This window comes from Passer montanus, unplaced genomic scaffold, assembly GCF_014805655.1.
Source record: "Passer montanus isolate IOZ18808 unplaced genomic scaffold, ASM1480565v1 scaffold28, whole genome shotgun sequence".
NCBI lineage: Eukaryota > Metazoa > Chordata > Aves > Passeriformes > Passeridae > Passer > Passer montanus.
This window is the reverse complement of record NW_024367483.1, coordinates 3448704-3470789: the sequence shown is the minus strand read 5'-3', so window position 1 is coordinate 3470789 and position 22086 is coordinate 3448704. Positions and strand designations below refer to the sequence as shown.

The following is a 22086-nucleotide window of genomic DNA, read 5'->3' as shown; positions in this document are numbered from 1 at the left end:
AGAAATTCTACAAAAATTGTCTTTCATGGATACATCCTTGAGCTACACTTTTTTATCTAAAGGATCTTCCACCTGTAGCTCTGCCTTGGCTAGAAGAAAACCCAAGAGCTTCCTTCTGCCTTGTTATGCTGAAGCACACCAAGAAGTACTTAGTTAAAGATGTTTGGCTTTACTTGGAGAGAAGTTTACAGCTGTTGACCAGCTAAATTGTCTTTAAGTTATTTATACTCAGCTCTCTCTCACTAGCAACTAAGAAAATTGCTGCATCCTTATAAAAGAACATGTTGATTTGCCATGTCTGAATCCCTGTTTCAGATGTTTAAGGCACTTGGATGGCTTCTCCTGGAAGGAGGCACCTTTTGGCAGGGGGATTGTGATGGATCAATTAACAGGATCAATCAGCATTTAATTTCAGCTCACCCAGTGCACACATCAAGGCTCCCAAGAACTGGTGCAAAGTGCTTGCACCCTAGACTCCAGCTTGCACCTTCAAAAACCCTCCTACACCACCACACCTGTGTGAAACCATAATTGCTTCAAGGTAAAAAACCTTACAAATGCAAATGCTGCTGAAACCAGTATGTCATCCTTAATGGTAGCTCCTGGTCTCAGGCAGCTTTTCAGCATCCTAGACACCCATTACATTTCTAAATGGCTCTCCAGGCTTAATAAATCACCCCATGAAGCTCAAGCAAGAGCTCACAAAGTCCTCTGTAACTTTTCGGTGTGCTTAGGCTGGATTTCTACCTGACGGATCAGAAGCAGTGGAACCCAAAAAGCAAATCTGCTCCCCAGGAGATGCATCAGGAAGGATTTGCTGCTGGGTTCTCTGCTGCAGAACTAATGGACAGTGCTCATGGCTTGGACTACTTGCAGACTGTGCAGAGATTGGCAGGGAAAATGCGACCCACTCGCTGCTGCCAAGGGGTATGGCATGGGAAAGGCAGCCAAATGGGAGCATTCCGTCAAATTGCACGGAAAAATATTCTAAAAGCTCTATGAAACAGGGGACTGAGCTCAGCTTTACTTCAAGATATTTTTGCCACTAGAGCAAAAGGAAAGTACTTATTTGACCCCCTCCTGGGGCATTAAGTCATCCATTTTTTACATTTCTTTGCAGCTAAAGCAAAAAGGTAAAAATCTGGTCTTTGACTTTGCTGGTGTCTGTGTTTTTAGTAGATGAGGAAGGAAATGGGGGGCCGGGAAATATTCAACTTCTCTCCCTACTCACAGACACTCTACTGCTAATATTATCAGACATCTAAATGATTAATAAAATAAAGAAACCCAAAAACCAATTTTAGTGCCACGTGTTGTTGGCAATCCAGATGTCCAAAGACAAAAAATGGGTAATTAAATTTATATGTACATGAATTTTCCATTGTCAATCATTATTAGTGTCATAATTCCATGTACTGAAGAAGGGATTACTTCTCCTTGATAGAGAAGGTTTATTTCATTAACTCCTTATGTACAAGTAGGAAAATTGCAGAAGAGACTAGAGGAACAGGTGCACCACTAAGTCTAAACATTAAAAATACAATTAAACAAATACAGTCCCTGACATACTGTTTGCAATATAGCAGAATAGGAAAATACTATTTAACCACATTTAATTCCTTTAAATCATGTCAATTTTAGATACTTAGCTATAGTATTTCCTATAGGTTGATTTAAATATCAATGCAAGATGATATGTTCTTTAAAAGTACACAGGAAGTCACCTAGATGTTAAAAGAGCTTCTCAAGAAATTGATGCATGAGGTTTTTTATCCAGTTTCATGGAGAACAGGAGATCTTTATGAGCTTTTCTCTGGTCATAAAGAGAGTTTCAGGAGAAACAAGCAGCTGAATCTGTCTTTTGGCTAAAGTCAGTAAATATAGGCAGTACGTTTGTTGTGTTTTCAAAAACTCCTCTATATATGACTACAGCATTAGCACTAAAAGCTTCTTTATAGCCAATATAACATAATTTCTAACCACACAAAACCACATCCAGCAGGAGGCATGTGGACTCCTCACTCCCTACCGAATGAATTGTTAGTTCTCTAGAATCTGTTGCATGCATACAGGAATAAAAAAATCTCCTGATTGAACAGGGCACAGAATTTGAGCCAGACTTTAATGTTCTGATCAAATGGCAGTATAATTTTAAATGAAAAGCAAAGGCTTGAAACGGCAAGAACTGCTCAGACTGACATTTTTACCATAGTCAGAAGAATGTTCCTGTGCTCATCAGTCTCTTGTTTTGATAGATAAATGGTCCAAATAGTGCTCTCCCAGCAGTCCCAAGTAGCATTTGTGACATTCTTAAAGGCAGTTACTTTCCAGACTACCTGCTCTGAGACCACACAGATAAATACTTAATAACACAGCTTATGAAAACTTTTCAAAGTCAATTGCCTTTCCTCTGACACACCTTTTGCTGATGTTACATAACTGCTTTTAAAAGTGCAAATGGAGTAAACCTCATCCATGGTGAACTGAGAATATAAAAAGACCTATCCCCACATATAAGCCACTGCAACCTATAACACCACTTTTATTAGCAACCTGCAATGCAGCCAACACATGGAGATGAAGAAGCCTGAAGAAGTAACTGCTGTTGTTATTATTATTGTTCTTATGAATCTCCCATACAGTGGCAGTCAAAAATCCAAATGCTTCCTTCAGTTCTAGACTGGAAAATAACTTTGTCGTGCCACAGAGCCAAGCAAATGAAGAGCCCCCTGCCACCAATTATCTAAACGGATGTCTCAGCAATTATTCTACAGACTTGTGTCAGCACAATGCTGTCACTGACGCAGTCCAGCTTCCTTCTCAGGAATACTTCCCACCTACACAAAAACTCAAGAAAGCACACTCCCAGCAGTTGAAAAAGAGGTCAAAAGCACCTCTTCCCTACTATTACATGTGAGCAAAAGAAGAGCCACAATGACAGCAACTTCTTGTAATTTGAAGACAGCTCAATATCCTGCTTCTGGGTATTCTGTAACAACTATCATAACAGTAAAATATTTTTAATCACATTAGGCTAAAAATATATATTATTAAGTAACAATCAAATAGTTCTTACCTTAAAACCTATTAAGTCTTACAGACCCTAAGCCTTGATCTTGCAATTGTTCAGCCAGACATAGAAAAATATGTATGAGACTGTCAGTGGCACAGGGCAGGAGCCCAGGCTGGAATGCATCTGTTTTTTCCAGCTGCAAAGGAATTACTGGGGGAAAAGGACTGAAATAATTGCCTTGTGTTCAAAGCATCTGATGAGCAACCCCCCTTTTTGCTGTATTTCATTGTGCAAACAGGAGGGGATGAGAGAAGAAGAAAAAAGAACCTACTGTGCCCCCAAACACAGCATCACTGATAGCAGCTCCCTGAGGCTTCAGCCATTCACTCTTTCAAAGACACAAACTTCTCATCATCACTTGTCTTTGAAAAGGTTACCTGGAGCAATGTGCAACCATTTGACCATGCTGACACCTGTAGATACTGAACATTGTTATTTTCGAGTGGTTCTGCAGCATAACTTTCAGGGGGTCACTACTGGCACGCCACACCACAGCATCCAAGCAACCTTGGATGAAATTAAATAGATGTGAAGTGTCCTGCACTCAGACTGAAGGAAGAAAAACTGGAAGCTGTAACAGATTATTTGAGCTGGATGCTTTCTAGCCTAAATGTATTTTACACCTTAATTCAATCTTTCTATTGCAGGACTATCTGCAGAGATGACAGTTTTCAATATATTTACGAAGCACAAGTGCTGGATTGCCCATTTTACACACTGAAGTCATTCATTCACCGAGCTCTCCTAGTACATCATGAAGCATGATTTCCTAGCAGACACAAAGCAACAGCGGGATCCCACCACCCTGCCTGGCACCAGCTGCTGGACACTGCAGGGCACGTGGGATCCTGGGCATGCAGGGAGGATGCCAAGGTAGCAAAGAGGTGCCCTGGGACAGAAGAGAGAAATCAGTTCAGGGAGGCAGGAAGGGGCCAGCACAGTTGTTTGATTTGTATTGTCCTGCTTTGACATCCAATAGGGACCTTTCCAAAACAATTTTGGCACCAATATCAACTTCTCCCAACTGAATAACAACCTCTAGCATTTAAACTGATTCATCTGTTTCACAGGCCTGAAGAGGCACATTTTGACACAGTTCTCCAAATCGGGCAGAGGCAAACCAAAAAGGGCAGCCAAGTTCTCTGAGTTGGGCAGATGCTCATGGATTTATCCAGGATTACCCACACGGACACCTGCTACACTGTTCCAGCTGCAACATCCACACAAAGAACATAATTCCTTCTTGCCACCCAAATTCAGCACTGCTCACTACAGAAAAAGTAATTAGCTGTTAATCATCACAAAAGTCAGAAGCCAACATAAAAGCAGCAGTTATATAAAAAAGAAAACCCACAACAACAGACCATGTCAGGTACCCATTTATCTAAATTAAAATCTTTATCCGTTCCAATGTAATAAGGAGCATAAACCTACTGATCCCATTAAATACAGCTGAAAAACATCTTACAGCAATGCTTTTCATCATAACAAAAGGTTAATCTAATGATCCTCTGCCATATTTGATGCTTATAAGACATAGTCAAATTTTATTTTTGGGGGTTGGTTTGTTGTGGTTGTTTTTGCTGTTCTCTATTTCGTTGGTTTTTCTTAGACTTGGCGGGGGGGGTTTGCTTCTTTCTTCAGTGCTCTTCTGCATCTACTTTTCACAAAATATCTTATCTCCAACTGAGACAAGATAAACCTTCATGGTATTTAAAGGTCTGCAGCATTTTTTCCACTGCTAGCTGAAAATAATAGGGAAGCGAGGACCTCAGTGCACTGCATTTTTACGTTGAACAACACTACCTCAAATCACAAATTTTCTGAAAGCTCCTATTCTGTTTGTTATAGGGTTTTTTTTTTCCAAATTAAAATTTTAATTTGGACTTAGAATAGTTGATGAATGAATGGTTATGTCTTTGCAGTTTTCTTCCATGCAGTGTTGCCTATTATCTAGTGAATAGAGAATACTGACAGTCAATATTATGGTCAAACCAGGTCATACTGCAGTAATCAAAAGAAAATGTGTAACATAATACAATGTTATTGCCCACACAACCAATTCTAAGATTTTAGATAAAGTTTGCTGCATGGTCTAAATTAGTGCCTAATGATTTTTTTTTCATTAGGAGGCATTATCAGAAACAGAGAGAACAAAGAAACTCAAACTCTTTGCAGGTACAAAATACTATGACTGCTTGCCTGGGTATAAAACAATACATTTGAATTATCAGAAAGGATAATAATCTTGCAGTAGAGGCCAAGTAACAGCAGAGCCAGGAACTGCAGCTAATGGTGTTGGAACTTTTCAACCTCAAATCCCAGAGCTAAGCAAGTACAAACAGATGGAGCTTCCATGTAAAAATACATATAATTTCTTCAGAGGTTGGCAACCACAGCCATTTCTCCTGTTCCAGCAGCTGGTGATCTGGCTATTTCTCTTCAGTCTTACTTGAAGCCTTAGATACCCAGGTCAACTGATTAGAGAGAGCATCCTTCTGATTTATGCATATATAATCACCTGTGTCCTTTTGAGAAAGCCTCTAACCCTTGAGAATAGATGGGGGAATAATTGGTATATATTAACTAGTCACATTCAAAAGATTGTGAATAAAGAAACAAAGAGGAAGAAGAATCACAGAATGTAATGTCAGCATTTAGTGGCTGAAAATGGGAAAACTTGAAATGAGGAAAAAAACCCCAAAGTACTTTACAGTAGTCACATTCAAAAGATTGTGAATAAAGAAACAAAGAGGAAAAAAATCACAGAATGTAACATCAGCATTTAGTGGCTGAAAATGGGAAAACTTAAAATGAGGAAAAATCCCCAAGGTATTTTACACAAGTGGGCACTTGCCTGAATCTGTTCATTGCTACTTTCCAGAAGAGTTAACATTATAACATCCTTCAGCTTCAAAGAGCAAAGAAGTAATTTGAACACTAAGGAAATGTCGTTTTCAATGATGACTTCTTAAAATAGAAAACACAGAAATGATGGGGAAAAATATGATGCAATATACACATGTGTACCTACACAAGGGCAAACAATGTAGAACCTGTACTACAGGTCTTATTCCTTATTAACAGTACATCGATGTCAAAATGTTAAAAGCCCTTTTCCATAAATTTCAGTAGCTTCAGAGGTTAAAAGTGAAAAAGCTTTTTTGAGCAGACAGCTTTGAAGTTATAATTTGGTATTTTCCAATCTCCTGGTAGAAAAACAGTTTTTCATGCTCTAGTCCATAGGAAATCCTCCAGCTTCCCAATGAGACAGCTGGGCTCTAAGCAGCCCAGGGAAAAGAATTCAGCATTTCCAGCAGTGCTAAGCATGAGGTTGTTGTTCCCATACATAACAAACAAGCCAGATCATGCTGAAGCAAGGGCTCACTTTTGATTTTTCCAGGCCTCTTCCAGTCTCTGAAGATCAGCACTTTAACCGTTTGGCTCTGTCCTTTACTCTTGCTTTTTACCATGTTATTATGTGAAAGCACATCTTACAATCTTGATTTCTCTCAGAAACAACAGGGGCCACAGAAAACCTGCAATTGCTGAGAATCCACTGGAGGTTTTCTGAACTCTCCTGCAGCAGTTCAGAGCACTCATGCACGTTCTGTGGATTTGGGCAATCAGACACAGTCTGTTTAATGCTTCTTTTCACAACCAAACTAATATTATCAATATTATTCATGTTATCATGTGCAAGTTCAATCAAACAGGTTTTGTTAACAGTTATTTTGAAATATATTAAAATACATTGCAAGAGTGCACCAGGTTTTCAAAGAAACATTCTTATCATATAAAAACAAAAATTTCATTTTGTCAACATACAACTTAAGGAGAAATCGGCTGCTAGAATTATTTCCTCTTCATGTTATGATTACAATTTAAATCTAAAAGTTAGAGTTGCACAACCCCTTTTGAAACTGCATAGGTTTTTCTTACTCAGGAAACAAAGAGCCAAAGTGCTGCCTACAAGAATCCCTAGGACAAAGTTGTACCTAAACTTCTATACAGTGCTGAAGGTGAAGTCACAATGTTATGTTTTAAAAGATCTCAGAAAGCCAACATTGATAGATTCTCAAAGGAAAAAAAAATATCAACAGGAAAACCAAAAACTTTTAAATTCTTCCTTAGTCTATCATTCAAGATTCTTTAACTGCTTTTATCAATGAGAAATTTTGGGGGTCAGCTGGAGCTGGGTGATCTTCTTAGACAATGATCATCTGTACTGAATTCTTGGGACAACTATAAGGTTGGTTTTCACAATTAATTCTGAATCATCTGTTTAAATTTTAAGGAGCCATTCACAGTCATCTGTGCTGTGTGTCAAGTGTCACAACTACATCTGAATTATGCAAAGGAAAAAAGTTGTGTGTGACAGTCTGTTATTTTCCTATCAGAAATGAAAATGAGTTCACAAAGAATTAGAAAGCTTAAGAGCTGATTTAGTAATCACAGCATCTACAACAAGAGACCTGGCACATTCAGGAAACTTCATAAGGAAGATAAATCCTTGTTTCTGTGTTTGGACACTTTTGACACTGTCCTGCTGCTGCAAGCTTTCTGGAAAGTGTTGTACCCCTAAAAATACACCCAAAGCTGAATGCGTCCAGGAATTCTTCAGCAAGCTTTGATGGCAGCTGACCACAGAGACATCCATTCTCTGCCAAAGTGGGATCTTGGGAGATTTTGCTGGGGTACCAGTCCTGCCACAAGTCCCAGACCACACACAAGTCATTTCCAGACCAGCTGCCAGTCTGGGCTGATGGCAGCTGCTCCAGTTTGCCTTCCTCTCATCCTTGCTGCTGCAGACACACACTGAGCCAAGGAGACCTGCCAGAAATCTCAGAAATCCCACATGCTGACCTCCACAGCACCATGTGGAAGTGCTGCTTGATGCATCTTAGCTCTTCAAGGAAGTTGCTGTATTTGTATCATTTCAATGCAATTCAGCACCAGTGAGGGATACAGACACATGCAAACACTAAGCAGGGGTTTACTCCAGCAGCCCTCCTTCCCAGCCATTCCACTTCCTCAAGTGCTCCTCACAACTCTTGCACGTGATGTACTCTCCCCTATCTCCACAGCTCTCCTCACCACACACTTGATTTCATGTAGGCTGGGATTATTCTGCCTAAATGCCACTGCTTTTAAAGAGAATCACATTGCAGTGCAATAAGAAACTGAAGTAAAGAGAAAGGCACGCTCAAGAGCTGCAGAGTAGTTGGAAATGAGAAAAGAAAGAAAGCTAAAGCCCAATCTGCACTAGAGAAGGTTTGCCAGCATAGCTGCATCCCAGATCTCAAGACACAGATGGTTTAAACAGCCCTGGAACTAATGGGGTTTCTGCCATTAGCATTTATGCCAATTCACTGAGTGAACATAACTCTTCTGGCTAAAATATTCAGTTGTGTCAATGCTAGAATTTAAATCCCTAAAAAAATATAATTAAAACCAACCAAACAAACAGAAAAAAAAAAATCCCAACAACAAAAACTCCACACAAGAGGAAAAGCACATGAAAGTAGCAAATGAGGACTTCTTGATTATCCTGTGGTGCTCATGGAAAGTCTGATCAGTTACCTGCCCACATTAATGCTCTGGCTCCATGCAGGAGAAAGCAGGCACAAGAACAGTTCTCTGTATTGTATCACCAGCACTGTGGCACCCCATGCAGAGTATAGCAAAAATCATGTCCTGGTTAGTATAGATCTAAGTTTGAAGGCACAGAACCTGAGTTTTAGAAAGACAGCCCCCAACCTAAGTGTACAAGTCACCAAGGCGAGTGGAAGTCATCAAGGCAAGGCATCCTCCAGCAGAAAATAATTGTCTGAAAGAAAAAAAACAAACATTCCTCCACAACAAAATCCTATGCTATGGATGCATCACTTTGAGAAAGCTTTCCACAAATTCTTCCTGCTTTTCTGGCAGCTTTCTTCTCCGTCTTTCCCACGGAGACAAGACAAAAATAAAAATCTTCAATTCTACTTCCTATAAAATGTTGATGCTCTTAATACCCCTCCCTATTCCAAAATCATCAGCTTTAAGGACTGTTTTGTTTGTTTTGCTTGACGTTTTTCTTGGCCAGGGCTACATGCACATCATTCAGGGGAAGTAGCCTGAATTGTCTCAGTTAGTCCTGATAAAGGAAATGTTAGAGAAGTGCTGTTCAGGGCAAACTCAAGGCAGAGCTTGCATCTGATAGGATTATCCTATGCCATATGGATAATAAGATCAAGGGGAAACAACCTTCAGTCTCCAAGATGATCAGATGAGGATTAGAACAAAGACAAATGACACAGCTAGAAGTACAGAGACTGGGAAACATGCAGTAAGACAAACACTATCTAAAATAGCATCAGTCTCCAAAAACTAGTCAGAGATGAGATTAAAGATTAAGTGAATTCTGCCATCTCTCCTAAGTGTAAGTGATCAGCCACAGACTTGTGCTGTTGTTGTGTCACACAGAATCCTGCTGCAGATGAGGAGCACAGGGACGTGTCACTTTCACTCCTCTTCCAGCAAACTCTTCTGAGAGTTTACAATTCTCCCTCAAAGCTATCCTGGTGATCACACAGCAGAAAAATAATTCCCCAACTGTTGGACCATGGTACAGTCTGAAAATTATGTTATGTTATAGATTGAAATAGAGATATTTTCCAGGCACGCATTTGAAAATATTGATTGTTTTGTTACTGAATCTCCTTCTTGTAAAAGAGTTTCAGAGGGTGGTCTGTCAGTGAAGGAGGTTTGGGACTTGCAGCTGCACACACAAGTGTTTTCAGAGGGCTGTCAAAGAACACATGGCCTCAAAGCATAAGGATGAGTGGGAAGTGGGAGAAACAAGGCTGCATTTTATGACTGTTTGAGCAAACTCGAACTGCCTCTCAACCTCCTTGCTCCAGCACTGCCTTGTGATTACTACAGGTTTCAAGCCCTTACCTGAAAAGGCAGTGTTCTTGGAACACAAGCAAAGCCATTCTGCATTTTCAACCCTCTGTACAAATTCAGTTGACAGCAATGAAAGCAAGCCACTCCTGCCTAGGAAGAATCTAGTTGTACAAGTTAGATAAATAATGGCTGATTAGTCACTTTGATTCACTACAAATCAAAAAAAAAGAAAAAAGAAAAAAGAAAAAAGAAAAAAGAAAAAAACTTCAAGTAAACAAACAGGAACCCGCATTTTCAACCCTCTGTACAAATTCAGTTGACAGCAATGAAAGCAAGCCACTCCTGCCTAGGAAGAATCTAGTTGTACAAGTTAGATAAGTAATGGCTGATTAGTCACTTTGATTCACTACAAATCAAAAAAAAAAAAGAAAAAAGAAAAAATAAAAATACTTCAAGTAAAAACAAACAGGAACCTTGCTTTTTCTTCACCAGAACTAAAGTAAACCTTTTAAACTTTTTCTTAATACAGAAAAGTTTTGGTTGAATGGAACATTTCAGGCATGTTAGATCCAAACTAAACTAAGGATGAATGCCAAAGAATAAGGATGGGAAGTGAGTGGCCCACTTATGTTCAAGTTCAGATCCCAACCCCAAGTCCAAGGGGATATGTGCCACAGGGTGGTGGCCACAGCGTTACATGGGATTTTGTCTTTATCATCATGGAGGTGCCATTTTGCTCAGTGTGGAGCTCACACTGGGGGATTGGGTGCTCCAACACTATTTCTCACACATATTATTTAAAGAGCTTTGAGCATGAGCAGCAGAAAAGATGGCAGGAAGCAGCTCCCATGGGAACTATTGTCCAGGACCTGATCCTCTGGGACTCTTCCACAACATATACAACACAAGAGACAACTAGCCAGGCCATTATCCTGAGAGATCTGGACTAGGGGCTCAGACCAGCTTCAAATAAGGGAGGAAACCAAATCCCTTTATCTAACAAAGAAACATCACTGTCATCTCTTCTGGAGAACTATGAATAGAGGAATGAAATTTTCTCTTTCTCCAGCCAAAAATTATCAAATCCTAACAGGTTCACTCTGTGACCACCCAAGTAACTGAAGCTGGATTTGGGAGTCATGTGTTATATAAGCAAGTCCATCATCCTGTGTTCTTGCTGCTCCTCCTTCCCTCCCCCCGACACCCCTCAGCTAGATTAAAACAGATGGCAGAGGGACATGAAATAAGGAGCAAACACAGGCAAGTGACTAATTTTCCAAAAGGAGACAGAAAGCCGAACCCTTAACTTCAACGTTAGAAGCAGCAAGGAATGCATAATTACCCTCTGAACATCACATTCCTCCACAGAAGCAGATGCAGTGGTTGCTACAGATAACATGACAACAAGCAGGGGAGGGATCCTCCAGGCAGGCTTGACAGGCAGTCTGGGACTACACTGCAGTCCTAGACACACAAGCAGAGAACCTGGCAAAGGAGTGGGAAATATGAAGGTGAGTTAACTGCACCAAGGAGATGAGGACAGAGTTATTCCAGTGCTTCCCTTTTACCAGAAAGCACTGTCTTCATTCCTGTCCTGCTGGAGTTGGTGCTTGCATCTCTCCTGTCAGCACCCAGTGGCAGAGGGCAAATTCCCCTTCCCTGGCAGCTCGAGGAAGGCTTCAGAATTTGCATTTCAGCTGCTTCAGTGGAAGCATTACCTATCTCTGTTGGTTTTGCTCCAGGAAAAATAAGATGACAGAGTAGACATTTGCGGGGGTAATTTTCAGGGCTAAGTCCATCAGACTTTGTCATTTTAGCCATTTGGGATTATTTCTGCTGGCAGAACGAATTTAAAGAGACATCCAGAAAATTTAAAGCAAGCATAATCCTTGTTGTGCCTGACACAAAGCATACTGCAGCACATCATTTTGCCAACAGGAGGACTTTTAAGACTGTTACACAGCTAAGAAAGGACCAAATCCAGGTTCAAGGCACAGAAAGGGACTTTGCCTTGCTATTCTGTAAGAAATCAGAGCGCTGTACTCAGACATGGAGATACCTATTCTCCAGGACTCAGATTTGTTTCCTTGCTGTGTTATATTGGTATTCAGGGCATGCTGCAAAGCCTATTTATTTGCCCTTGCTTCTCTGAAGCGTGCTTGGGAGACAGAATTCCGCATTATCTTTAGTTGATATTAGTTCAATTGATTTATCTGTAATTTTGCAGTTATTTGTTGTCTGTGTTTCTAGGTCTGTTGTGACCTTTTACAAGTGGGAATTATAAATAACTCCAGTTTGTGGAGGCTCATACAGCAAAACTAAACAGCTTTTAAGATATTCCTCCAGCTGCCAATACATTTCAGGTCCAAACTGTGCTCAGTCCCATGGACTGGATAGCATCACCTAAACAGGGAATCTTACGCATTACTTTAGCATGCATATACAAATATTTGCTGACAGATTAAGAACTGGAAATAACTCTGTCTCTGAGTTAAGTAGCAGATATGGGGGGAAGAAAAAGAAAAAAAAATAAGGTTTTAAGCATGAAGAAATGCAGAGTGGGTAAGGAGAGTTGGCAACCTTGTAATTTCTGCTTCGCACTTCAGTCTGCTGACAGACATCTACTTTGCATTCCAGGAAAGGCAGGCTTGCTGCAGCAGCCTTCAGCTGGCAAGGAACTTCCCTTACAAACCTTGTCCCAGGGATGCACTGTGGCTTTAGGAGCCTTAGGAAGAGTTATGGGCAGGAAAGAATTTAAGGACACCAAGAATCAGGTGAAAGTGTCCCTCTACCCTTCCTCCTCCACTGGGACATGGGAGTTCAAGATGAAAGTACACATCCCCTATCTGATCCAAGTACAAGCTCCTCTTTCTTAAATGGGACACCTGCTGGCAAGTGAAGTGTTTCATTTCAAAACCAGATGAAGCCTGGTGGAAGGTGGAAAGCTAGGAGCTTTCTCTGCCCCAGCACAATTTTGTCTTGTGTTTACTTAAAGAACAAAAACTGCTATTGCTGCCTGTAGTAGTTTAATTGCCCTAAATTCAATCCCTGGCTTGTTTTGCTGTCTAATTCCGTTGCTGTTATTTAATTAAGACACATTTTGCTAATGAACCCACACAGAAAATAAGCAAACACTTTCTTCCACCCCTCCCAGTACTCTCAGAAAACCTGTATTCAAAATCACTACTTAAACCCTAATCAGCAAGTTTCTCCCCACCAATGCTTAAAGCAATATTAAATAAAAAGACAAAAACAGGACCAAAAATCAAGAGCTGTACATTTCTAGCGGTTCAATCTACATTCAGAACCCCAAACAGCAGACTGATGATGCCTTTCTCAAAGGTATTCCCAGTCACGTTTCTCCAGCATTAGGGATTTTTAATTATTTTTCATGTTTTCAAGGGCAGAGTAGTACTGTTTTCCAACCTGGAAAGGCAGACTCAGGCTGTTGAACAAGAGTAATTACATTGTTATTTGGTAAATCTTAGTCACAAATGGCGGGTTATGGGCTTAATAACACACACACATGCTCAGAAAAAGCTGAAACACCAGCAACATCAATTTTTCTTGAGTGACCTCTAGACAAATTCAATGTTTCCTTTTGTGATAAGGCTGCACAGACATTTTCACCCATGCCTTCCCACCTGATCAGTAAGATGATATATGTGTGTGTTTACAGACAAGGAAGTATTTACATTCAGGTCACCTTAATATGCCAGATCTGGAAGGAAAAGAAAAAAGATATGTAGAAGTGGCTAATTCCTCCATAATAATAATATTCCTATGTCCAAGATAAGAGGCATGCTATCTTAGGTGAACAGCAGTTTCCTTTGTTTGCAGAGCTCTTGTTCAACAATCATAAATAATAATAAATAAATAATGAATAAAGTACAAAACATCATTTTCACCAGTCTTAAATTCAGGACAATGTAACGCAATCAAAATTTCAGGGCTTTCCAGAGTTTTGGAACAACAGCTGAGTACTGAAAAGGTAATAATAAAAAACAACACTTCCATCTGCAGCAAGAACAGGTGCCATGGAATTTGAGTTATCAGTGATAAGCTGATAGATTCTACAAGAAGGGCATCGAGCTGCCAACTCCACAAAAGTAGCCTTACAAACATCTGGACTGTAGTAATTCTTCTGAAAATAGCTGCATGCTTGAAGTAGTCACTGCTAAACCCATTCCACAAGAGATAAATCATGCTAGTAAGAGAAAGCAATAAAAATAAACAAACTAATGTTCCAGGGAATTCCTCTTGTTTTACAAGTGAATTAGCAGAAGCACTGTAATGAATTTGCTCAAAAATTGACAGGGAAAGGCTAAAGCAGAGGGGCAGAGGTCAGCTCTCCTGCATTCTAACCCAGTGCACTGTCTACAGGATCATCCTTCATACTCCTAAAAGTGGGTTGGTTGCTTGCTGTGGACAGAAGCCAGCCATAGCAACTGACTGAACTGAGTTCCACTTAAAAAAAATTCCAGAATTAGGTCACTCTGGCCATTAGCAAAAGAGAAAGAAGCAGCAGTCATTAAATACTGCCAATGTTTCAACTCCACATATTTATAAAACAATCTTTTTAGTTAATGATCACCCAGTAAAGCTGCACCAGTTAGAAAAGGATCCCCACCTCACTTGACCAGGAAAGCCACCAAATTCTGTCACGAGCAGTCCTGAGCATTACAGCCCTCTGCATGGCTCTGCCTCCACACAGAGAGGCAGAATCACTGCACAGAAATGTGCACATTTCTGCCACCGTGCTTCTCATAAAGAGCCTCCAAATCACAGCAGCACTAAGGACAATACTCATTCCTACTCACCACTTTTACAAATCCACCCATAATGTCCTCCTTACTCCATAGTCTCAAACTGAAGAATCTTTCAAAAACGATTAATCAGCTTTCATTAGCTCTAAATTGTTTTTTCCTTGCTTGCAATTAAGGACTAATATCCAAAGAGTTAGAAATTTATAAGGTGATTAAACATAATGAGTGATTAGCCATAGTATGATCAACTGCGGAATATGAACAGATATCTTAGTTTTTCCCCAATAAACTTTTTTCCCCTATGTATTTGCACAAGCTTGAAAAGGAAGATTTATTTAGCAAAGGTTGAGCATTCACCAGATAATAGCATATGTGTCTGTTCTTTCCCTGAAGGCAGCTAGCTACAGACAAAAGTATCTGTAAAACAGAAATTAGTGTGGATTCATAAGGTTTTAAGGTGACACTGACATGATGAAAGATCTGTTTTTACATGTGTAAAGTATATTTCAAGTTCAGAGAAAGGAACACAGAAAGCACACACATGTTGTGATCAGCTCATGTACAGGACAAGTATCTGCTCAGCATGTGCAAATATCATCACATAAAATATATTTCCATTTCTTGTGCTTCCATTCAATTAAATGTTGGTCAATCATTGCTAAAAACACTCTTGAGCAGTCAGTAGCATATTAAGCACTGCCTGGGTTGAAATATCAAACCAAGTGAATGAGTTGGGTCCAAGGTTATAAACAGCAAACGAGATTCTTTTTCAGTCACTCCAGCATAATATCAAAAAGCTTTAGTTATGTTAATGAAACCAAATTTCTGAAAGAAAAATATTCAATAATTTCACATATTTCCCTACATGTGACATCCAATGTAACACAAGTGCAACTCACTCACCACACTCAAAAATCTGTGAGAGATAACTCCACTGAGGTGTTCATCAAGTAGATCTTACACAAGAAATTGCAGGTCAACACTCACTAAAGGATGAAACCTGATCCTCTTTAGAGCAGAGCTTGTCACTCACAGTAAAGGCTGGAAACGCCAATTCAGCTGCGTTCTGCAGGGTACTCAGAAACTCTTCTTGACAAGAACACATCCCCAGAACACAACCAAGAACTTATTTCATCAGTGTTTCTCTGTATTTTCCTCCCTGCTGAGCCACAGGAGTAGTTAAGCTATTTCCATAGAAACGTCATTAACAGAACAAGTAGCGCCCAGGTTTCCTTCCGTTTTCTTTAGCAGAAACCACAGAACAGCAAAATTTGTGGAAAAGTAAAGATGTTCTTAGGACTCTAACGTACATCTAATATTTCACTTAGGCAATAAGTGAACCATTTGAAGCTTTAAAACATATTAAGCTCTTTCATTTTAGAGATGTGCAAGAGGAAGACGTAAAATGACACTTTCACAACATTTTTTTTGTTCTCCTGTTTGTATGGTGTCACCCCAGGGCATATGGCAATGTTCCACATTCTATTTTCTCTTCAAAACTATGTCCCAGTTAAGAAATCCCATGTTTAGCTAATACACGAGGAATGAGTCACTTATTGATGGGGAAAATGAGTTTATATGGGGAAAATAAGCATTATGCCTGCTGGATTAATGTTTTCAACAGTCATTACATTGCTTAGTGGAGCAGTCAGCACAAGCCTAGAAGTAGTATTAGTGCTTACTTTAGGATGAGGTTGTTCACATTTAACCAGTTTCAGGACTCCTCTACAAAGCATTCAGAATAAGTGCCTCTAGCTGGAAGGGAAGTAACTATTTTTAGCCACTCGAGGAACCAGGCTGGAGTTTGAAGCCAAAATAATTTCTAATGTTAAGTCTGAACATTTTGTAAGCTTAGGGCCCACAGTCTTTTAGGATGACAAAAATCAAGGGTGCATCATCTGAATATTTTTACTTTTCCAACAGGTAACTGCCACGGGTAAAGATCGTCTTTAAAAGGGAACATGGATTTAATAAACTCAACTGAACAAAACAGTACATCAGAAGAACCTTTCAAATGGGCAACATCCAAGATTCTCATTTCCATTACCCTGTCTGTGCTTGCTCTAATGACAACGGCCATCAATTCTCTCGTGATGACTGCAATAATTGTGACAAGAAAGCTCCACCACCCCGCCAACTATCTAATCTGCTCTCTTGCAGTGACTGACTTCCTTGTGGCAGTCCTGGTGATGCCCTTCAGCATTGTCTACATCGTAAAGGAGACCTGGATCATGGGGCAGGTGGTGTGTGACATTTGGCTGAGCGTGGACATCACGTGCTGCACTTGTTCCATCCTGCACCTCTCTGCCATTGCTCTGGACCGGTACAGAGCAATCACGGATGCCGTGGAATATGCCCGGAAAAGGACACCTAAGCACGCTGGCATCATGATAGCAGTTGTATGGATCATATCCATTTTTATCTCCATGCCACCTTTGTTTTGGAGGCACCAAACAACCAGCAGGGAGGACGAATGCATCATCAAACACGACCACATTGTTTCCACCATTTACTCCACATTTGGCGCCTTCTACATCCCGCTGGCCTTGATCCTGATCCTTTACTACAAGATCTACAAAGCAGCAAAGACATTTCACAGGAGAAGCGTCAGCCGGATCGTGAGGGAGGAGGGGGTGAATGGACAAGTCCTTTTGGATGCAGGTGAAAGAAGCACCAAATCAGCTTCAATGCCCAGCACAACAGAGAAGACCTCAGATCCCCTGGTGAGCTCTGATAAAATCAACATCACCCTACGAAGTCCCAGGTCTGAATCCAAGCACGAGAAGTCCTGGAAAAAACAGAGAATCTCCAGCACGAGAGAGCGAAAGGCAGCAACGACGCTGGGTTTGATCTTGGGGGCATTTGTGATCTGCTGGCTCCCGTTTTTTGTAAAAGAAGTAGTTGTTAACACCTGTGAAACATGTCATATCTCAGAGGACATGTCTAATTTCCTAGCATGGCTGGGATATATAAACTCTCTTATTAACCCTTTAATCTACACAATCTTTAATGAAGATTTCAAGAAAGCCTTCCAGAAGCTTGTACGATGCGGGCAATACCTTTAAGAGCTTTTGTTCACATAAGGAGAACACAGTCATTGTTTTTTAACCTGTATAAATTTATATAACTGAGATGGCATTTGTTGTATTTAAGGCGAAGCACCAGGACTCTGCATTTACATTATAATGACTTTTTTTGTATAGGTAATATTGGGAGCACTAATTGCCCAAGTTTTAAAGAGATGGATCATCTGGGACTGGTTTTGCTCTAGAAAAAGAGGTAGCTCTGATCCAGTTGGGATTTGCACAGCTGCCTAGCTTGAAGCATAAGGTATTACCTTAAATATGAAGGAAATATGCACTTGAAATAGACAAAGAAACAAAACTTTTTTAAAAGCAACCCTCAGTCATCAATGAAATGTTAAGTAAAATGACACACATTTTAAATCGTACTGATATATGACATAAAACACGCCATAGAATGATTTTAACAGTCTGGCACAGGCCTGCAGCATAGAGCCAAGCCATTCACAGCCAAGGGTAGTAGCTTTAATATATCTACCATCATCCCAAGTCAGTGAGCTGCAGCCCTGCTTTGTCCCACAGGTGGACTTCCCTGTGTTACACAGCACCCCAGCAGCAGGCACGGGGCTCTCATGGGTTACCAGTTTCATAACTATCGAGTGTTGGGAGCCCTCTGCCATTGCACACTCACAGCAGATGTGAGCAGAACCCCAGGGGAAACAACCAAACATCTGGGGCACCTCCAGTGAGCTGGGTACATGGAGTGCCTGGTGCTCTGAGACACCATTTCCAAGGGAAAGGGAAGACTCAAAGAGCAGCTAGTTCTCCTTGTGGAGAGGCTGTGCAGCACTTTCTGCAGCAGGGAAAGAGGGAGTGACTTCAGTATGCACTGCACACCCAGGCAGGGGGTCCTGTGGGATGCTCACTGAGAAGCTCGCCTCTAAATCCCTCCTTCCCCGTGAGCACCCATCCATATCCCCATTCCCAGCAGAATTAAAAATATATTACAGGAACTCCAGCCCACCCTAAATTACTTAGTCAAAGATGATCTCTATGAACAAATCCCTTCCAGGGCTCGAAAGATTGGCAGCTTGGCCAATCCTGACTTACATGTTCTAGATGCCAAGACATGAAGTTGTTAAGAGCCACACCAAAGCCCAGGTTTTGCACTTTTCAGGACTAATAGATTCAGTCTGTGTCACTAAAAGCTCAGATTCAAATTCTTGGTCAGACATTCAGTGCTGCCTCACAGGAACAGGTACTTGAGGCTCCTTACAGGGATTACAAACCCCACAGTCAGCAGCAGCAATCTCCTGGAGAGGTTCTCCAGTTTGGCACCCGGGCCACCAGCCAAAGGAACTGAGAAATGACAGCACTATTGTCACCTTTAGTTGGGGAAAGGTGTCACTGGCCCTTGCAATTGTTCTTCCAAGAGACTTTCAGTGGTTTGTATTCAACAAAAAAGTCAACACTGTCATTTGTCTCTCCCCCTCTCCCTCCTCTGTATTACAAACTCTGGAGTTTGTAATATTTTTTGTATTTTCCCCACTGGCTACTAGCTGACACAACAGCTGTCAAAAGGGCTTCCTGCAAGATGACAAGGTTTGAAACTTGAGATACTGAACTAATTTGTTTCTGTTATTGCAACTTACTGTATTCTGCTTTCACATCAAAGTCCAAATGAAATGCTATTCAGAATTAGCAGAAACAGTGCATTTGCTTTGCTGTTGATTTTAACACAGCCAGGAATCTAATGGAAAGCTCACTTGTCATGCCATGGAGCTCTAGCACAGCAGTGGCACAGCTAAATTTTGAAGATACTGGGATGTGACAGAGTGGAATTGGCTCATGCTCAGTGCAAGCCAGCACGCTTTATTACCATTGCAGTCAGAGCACAGCCTCTGCAGCCCCCATGACCTCAGCTGCATTATGCTGAGAGAAAAAATTGCTCTCAGCATCAGCTGTGCTCTGCTGTCTCCAGAAAGAGCCATGAATTTTAGCTTTCCAAAAGGATTAGCAGATTAGCAGGAAGCAGCACAGAAAACCCCACAAAATCATTCACTCTTGAAGACCTCTGTTTCCCACATTTCCTGAGTCATAAACCTGGGTGTCTTGGGGGAATCCATTCCTCTCCCCTTTCCTCTCTCTTTATGGCTGCTGGAGCACAGACTATATTGTGTATCCTCTTACTAGTAAGATGTTTGACAATATCTTGTGAAGTCAAATTGGAAGGAAAAATAGGGGCTGCTTTTCAGGAGAAAAGATACTTAAAATACTCATTTAAATAATAATGGGTGAAGCTCAAAGAAGGAACCATATGTAGATAAACAGAAAATATCTGTCATTTATGCACTGTTAACAGTATTATACTCTGAAACTAATTAAGCTGCTAAACATTTCTCAAGATGCAGGGTGGTTTCTTTTGTATCGTTTTCACTGAGCTGTATCTGCTCACCCTTCAAAACAGCGGTGGGAGAGGCAACTACAAGAAATCTGATCAAACAAGTGGGAAGTTATTCCATTAAAAGCACTTGCGGCTTGTGGACCATCATTTCTTGGTGTCTGACTGCGACTCATCACTCGTTCCCTTACAGAACCCACTGTGCCAAACACTTCCCCACACAGCACCACACAGTATCATTTCATCTCTAGCATTTACCCATGCATGTGATGCATCCAGAAAAAATACAAAAATTGCCCTTTCAAAATGGATAGACATTAAGATGTCTGCAGGATGCTGCTTTCCCTCTCCATGAGGCACACAGGCTTGCACTGGACCTTAGCACCAGGTTCAAGGAGCACAATTTCAGGCACTGGAGCAAAGATTTTTTTGCAAGTAGCTCTGTGCCCTGTGAGAGTTCAGTCTCAGCAAAGAGGAAAAAAAAAGTGTCTGGTTTCCCACCTCCATCAAAATACTCTGTGTGTGTATTTCAGGGAAAGGGTTTACATGTCCTCCAGAGTTTGCACAAAGCTTCCTGGGTCCCCATCACTGCTGCAGCTGCCCTCCCCATTGCTTTCTCCTACCCACACATCAGTTTAGATTTCTTCCAACACCCAGAGAACTGGATTTGGAGCAGCTGACCCACTCCCACTTCAGTTTTCACAGAGAATGATTCCTGAAGCAGCTGTGAACACGACATCCAGCTCAGGTGGATGGTTTTTACAAACAGCAAGCAGTTAGATACACCTCGCTGTGCTGTACTCATTTATTTGCCTTTCCTCCCTGCCAGATGCTTTATCGGTGTCCTTTCCTCCTGGGGATGGCATACCCCTACAAAGAGCTTGGGGACTCAGAAATACATTTGTTTTAGTGATGCAGTCACACTTGTTAACACATGACTGTACCACCCAGAAACACCCACCTCATCCAAATGCGCTTTTGGCAGTCGCTGTCTTCAGCTGGCGCCTGATTGTTCTCGGTGCTGGGGAGGTGCACGGAAATAGCTCCGTGCCAAATTATCTTCTCCAGTAGTTACAAACTCAGCACATTATTTCTAGGCAAGTACACATTACTACTTGGCCTCTGCAAGAAAGTGAGAGGAAACCTTTGTAAAAGCCCAGTAAAGATTAAGAAGAATCCTAATATGCGTCAGTCCTACTACAGGGACAGTACTACCAATAGCAGAACTGCTAAAAATTACGAGCAAGATTCCCCTGTGAAATCCTGAAATTAATTAAACCATTTTTTTTTTTTTTTCGGATCTTTCATTGTCTTCTGGAGAACCAGAATCAAATTGCTTACTTCACTTCTCAACCAGGAAAGCTAAACCTCTAAAAGAAACATAAATGGTTTTGTGATTCAGTGTTTCTAGCCATCATAAAGTAACTCAGAAAAATTAAATCTTTGATGATACTGATCTTGGCTAAGAGGAAAGATTACAGAGAACAGAACAAAAAAAAGTCAGCAGCAAGGGCTGTGAATAGCCAAGGTTACTGGCCAACTTCAAAACAGGATTTCTGGTGTCAAATCCCCCACACATAATGAACACCAGCAACTGAAAGCAACTTTATACCCTCACTTTCTATCCTAATTTACCAAAGCATGAGTTTCATAAATTTCATTTGTTTACTTCACATTCAAATTACTTACTTCTTAACTCAGGAAAATTTCAGAAGGGAATATTTTCAGGCAAGGAAAAAGTACTGTGTTTCATTAGTCAGAGTACATTAGTACAATTATGAATTTCAGATCCTGGTTGGGGCTGTGTAAAATCAAAGATGCTGCTTATCCAATGCTATTGCTTTTAATCCACTAATAGCTCAAACCAATTGTATCTACTCTTGTTTATAATACACTAGTATTATATATATTATATACATAACACTGGCCTAA

The 22086-nt window shown here is 40.7% G+C and overlaps 1 protein-coding gene across 1 annotated transcript in view; it reads left to right on the top strand.

The window, feature by feature from the left end:
* HTR1F (5-hydroxytryptamine receptor 1F) overlaps positions 1–20298 on the top strand; it is a 104776-nt gene extending 84478 nt beyond the window's left edge. The window contains exon 3 of the mRNA XM_039713294.1: positions 16654–20298. Within this exon, the coding sequence (XP_039569228.1) occupies positions 16692–17795 (1104 nt within the window). The 5' untranslated portion in view covers positions 16654–16691 and the 3' untranslated portion in view covers positions 17796–20298. The remainder of the gene's footprint in view (positions 1–16653) is intronic.
* The last annotated feature ends 1788 nt before the right edge of the window (positions 20299–22086 follow it).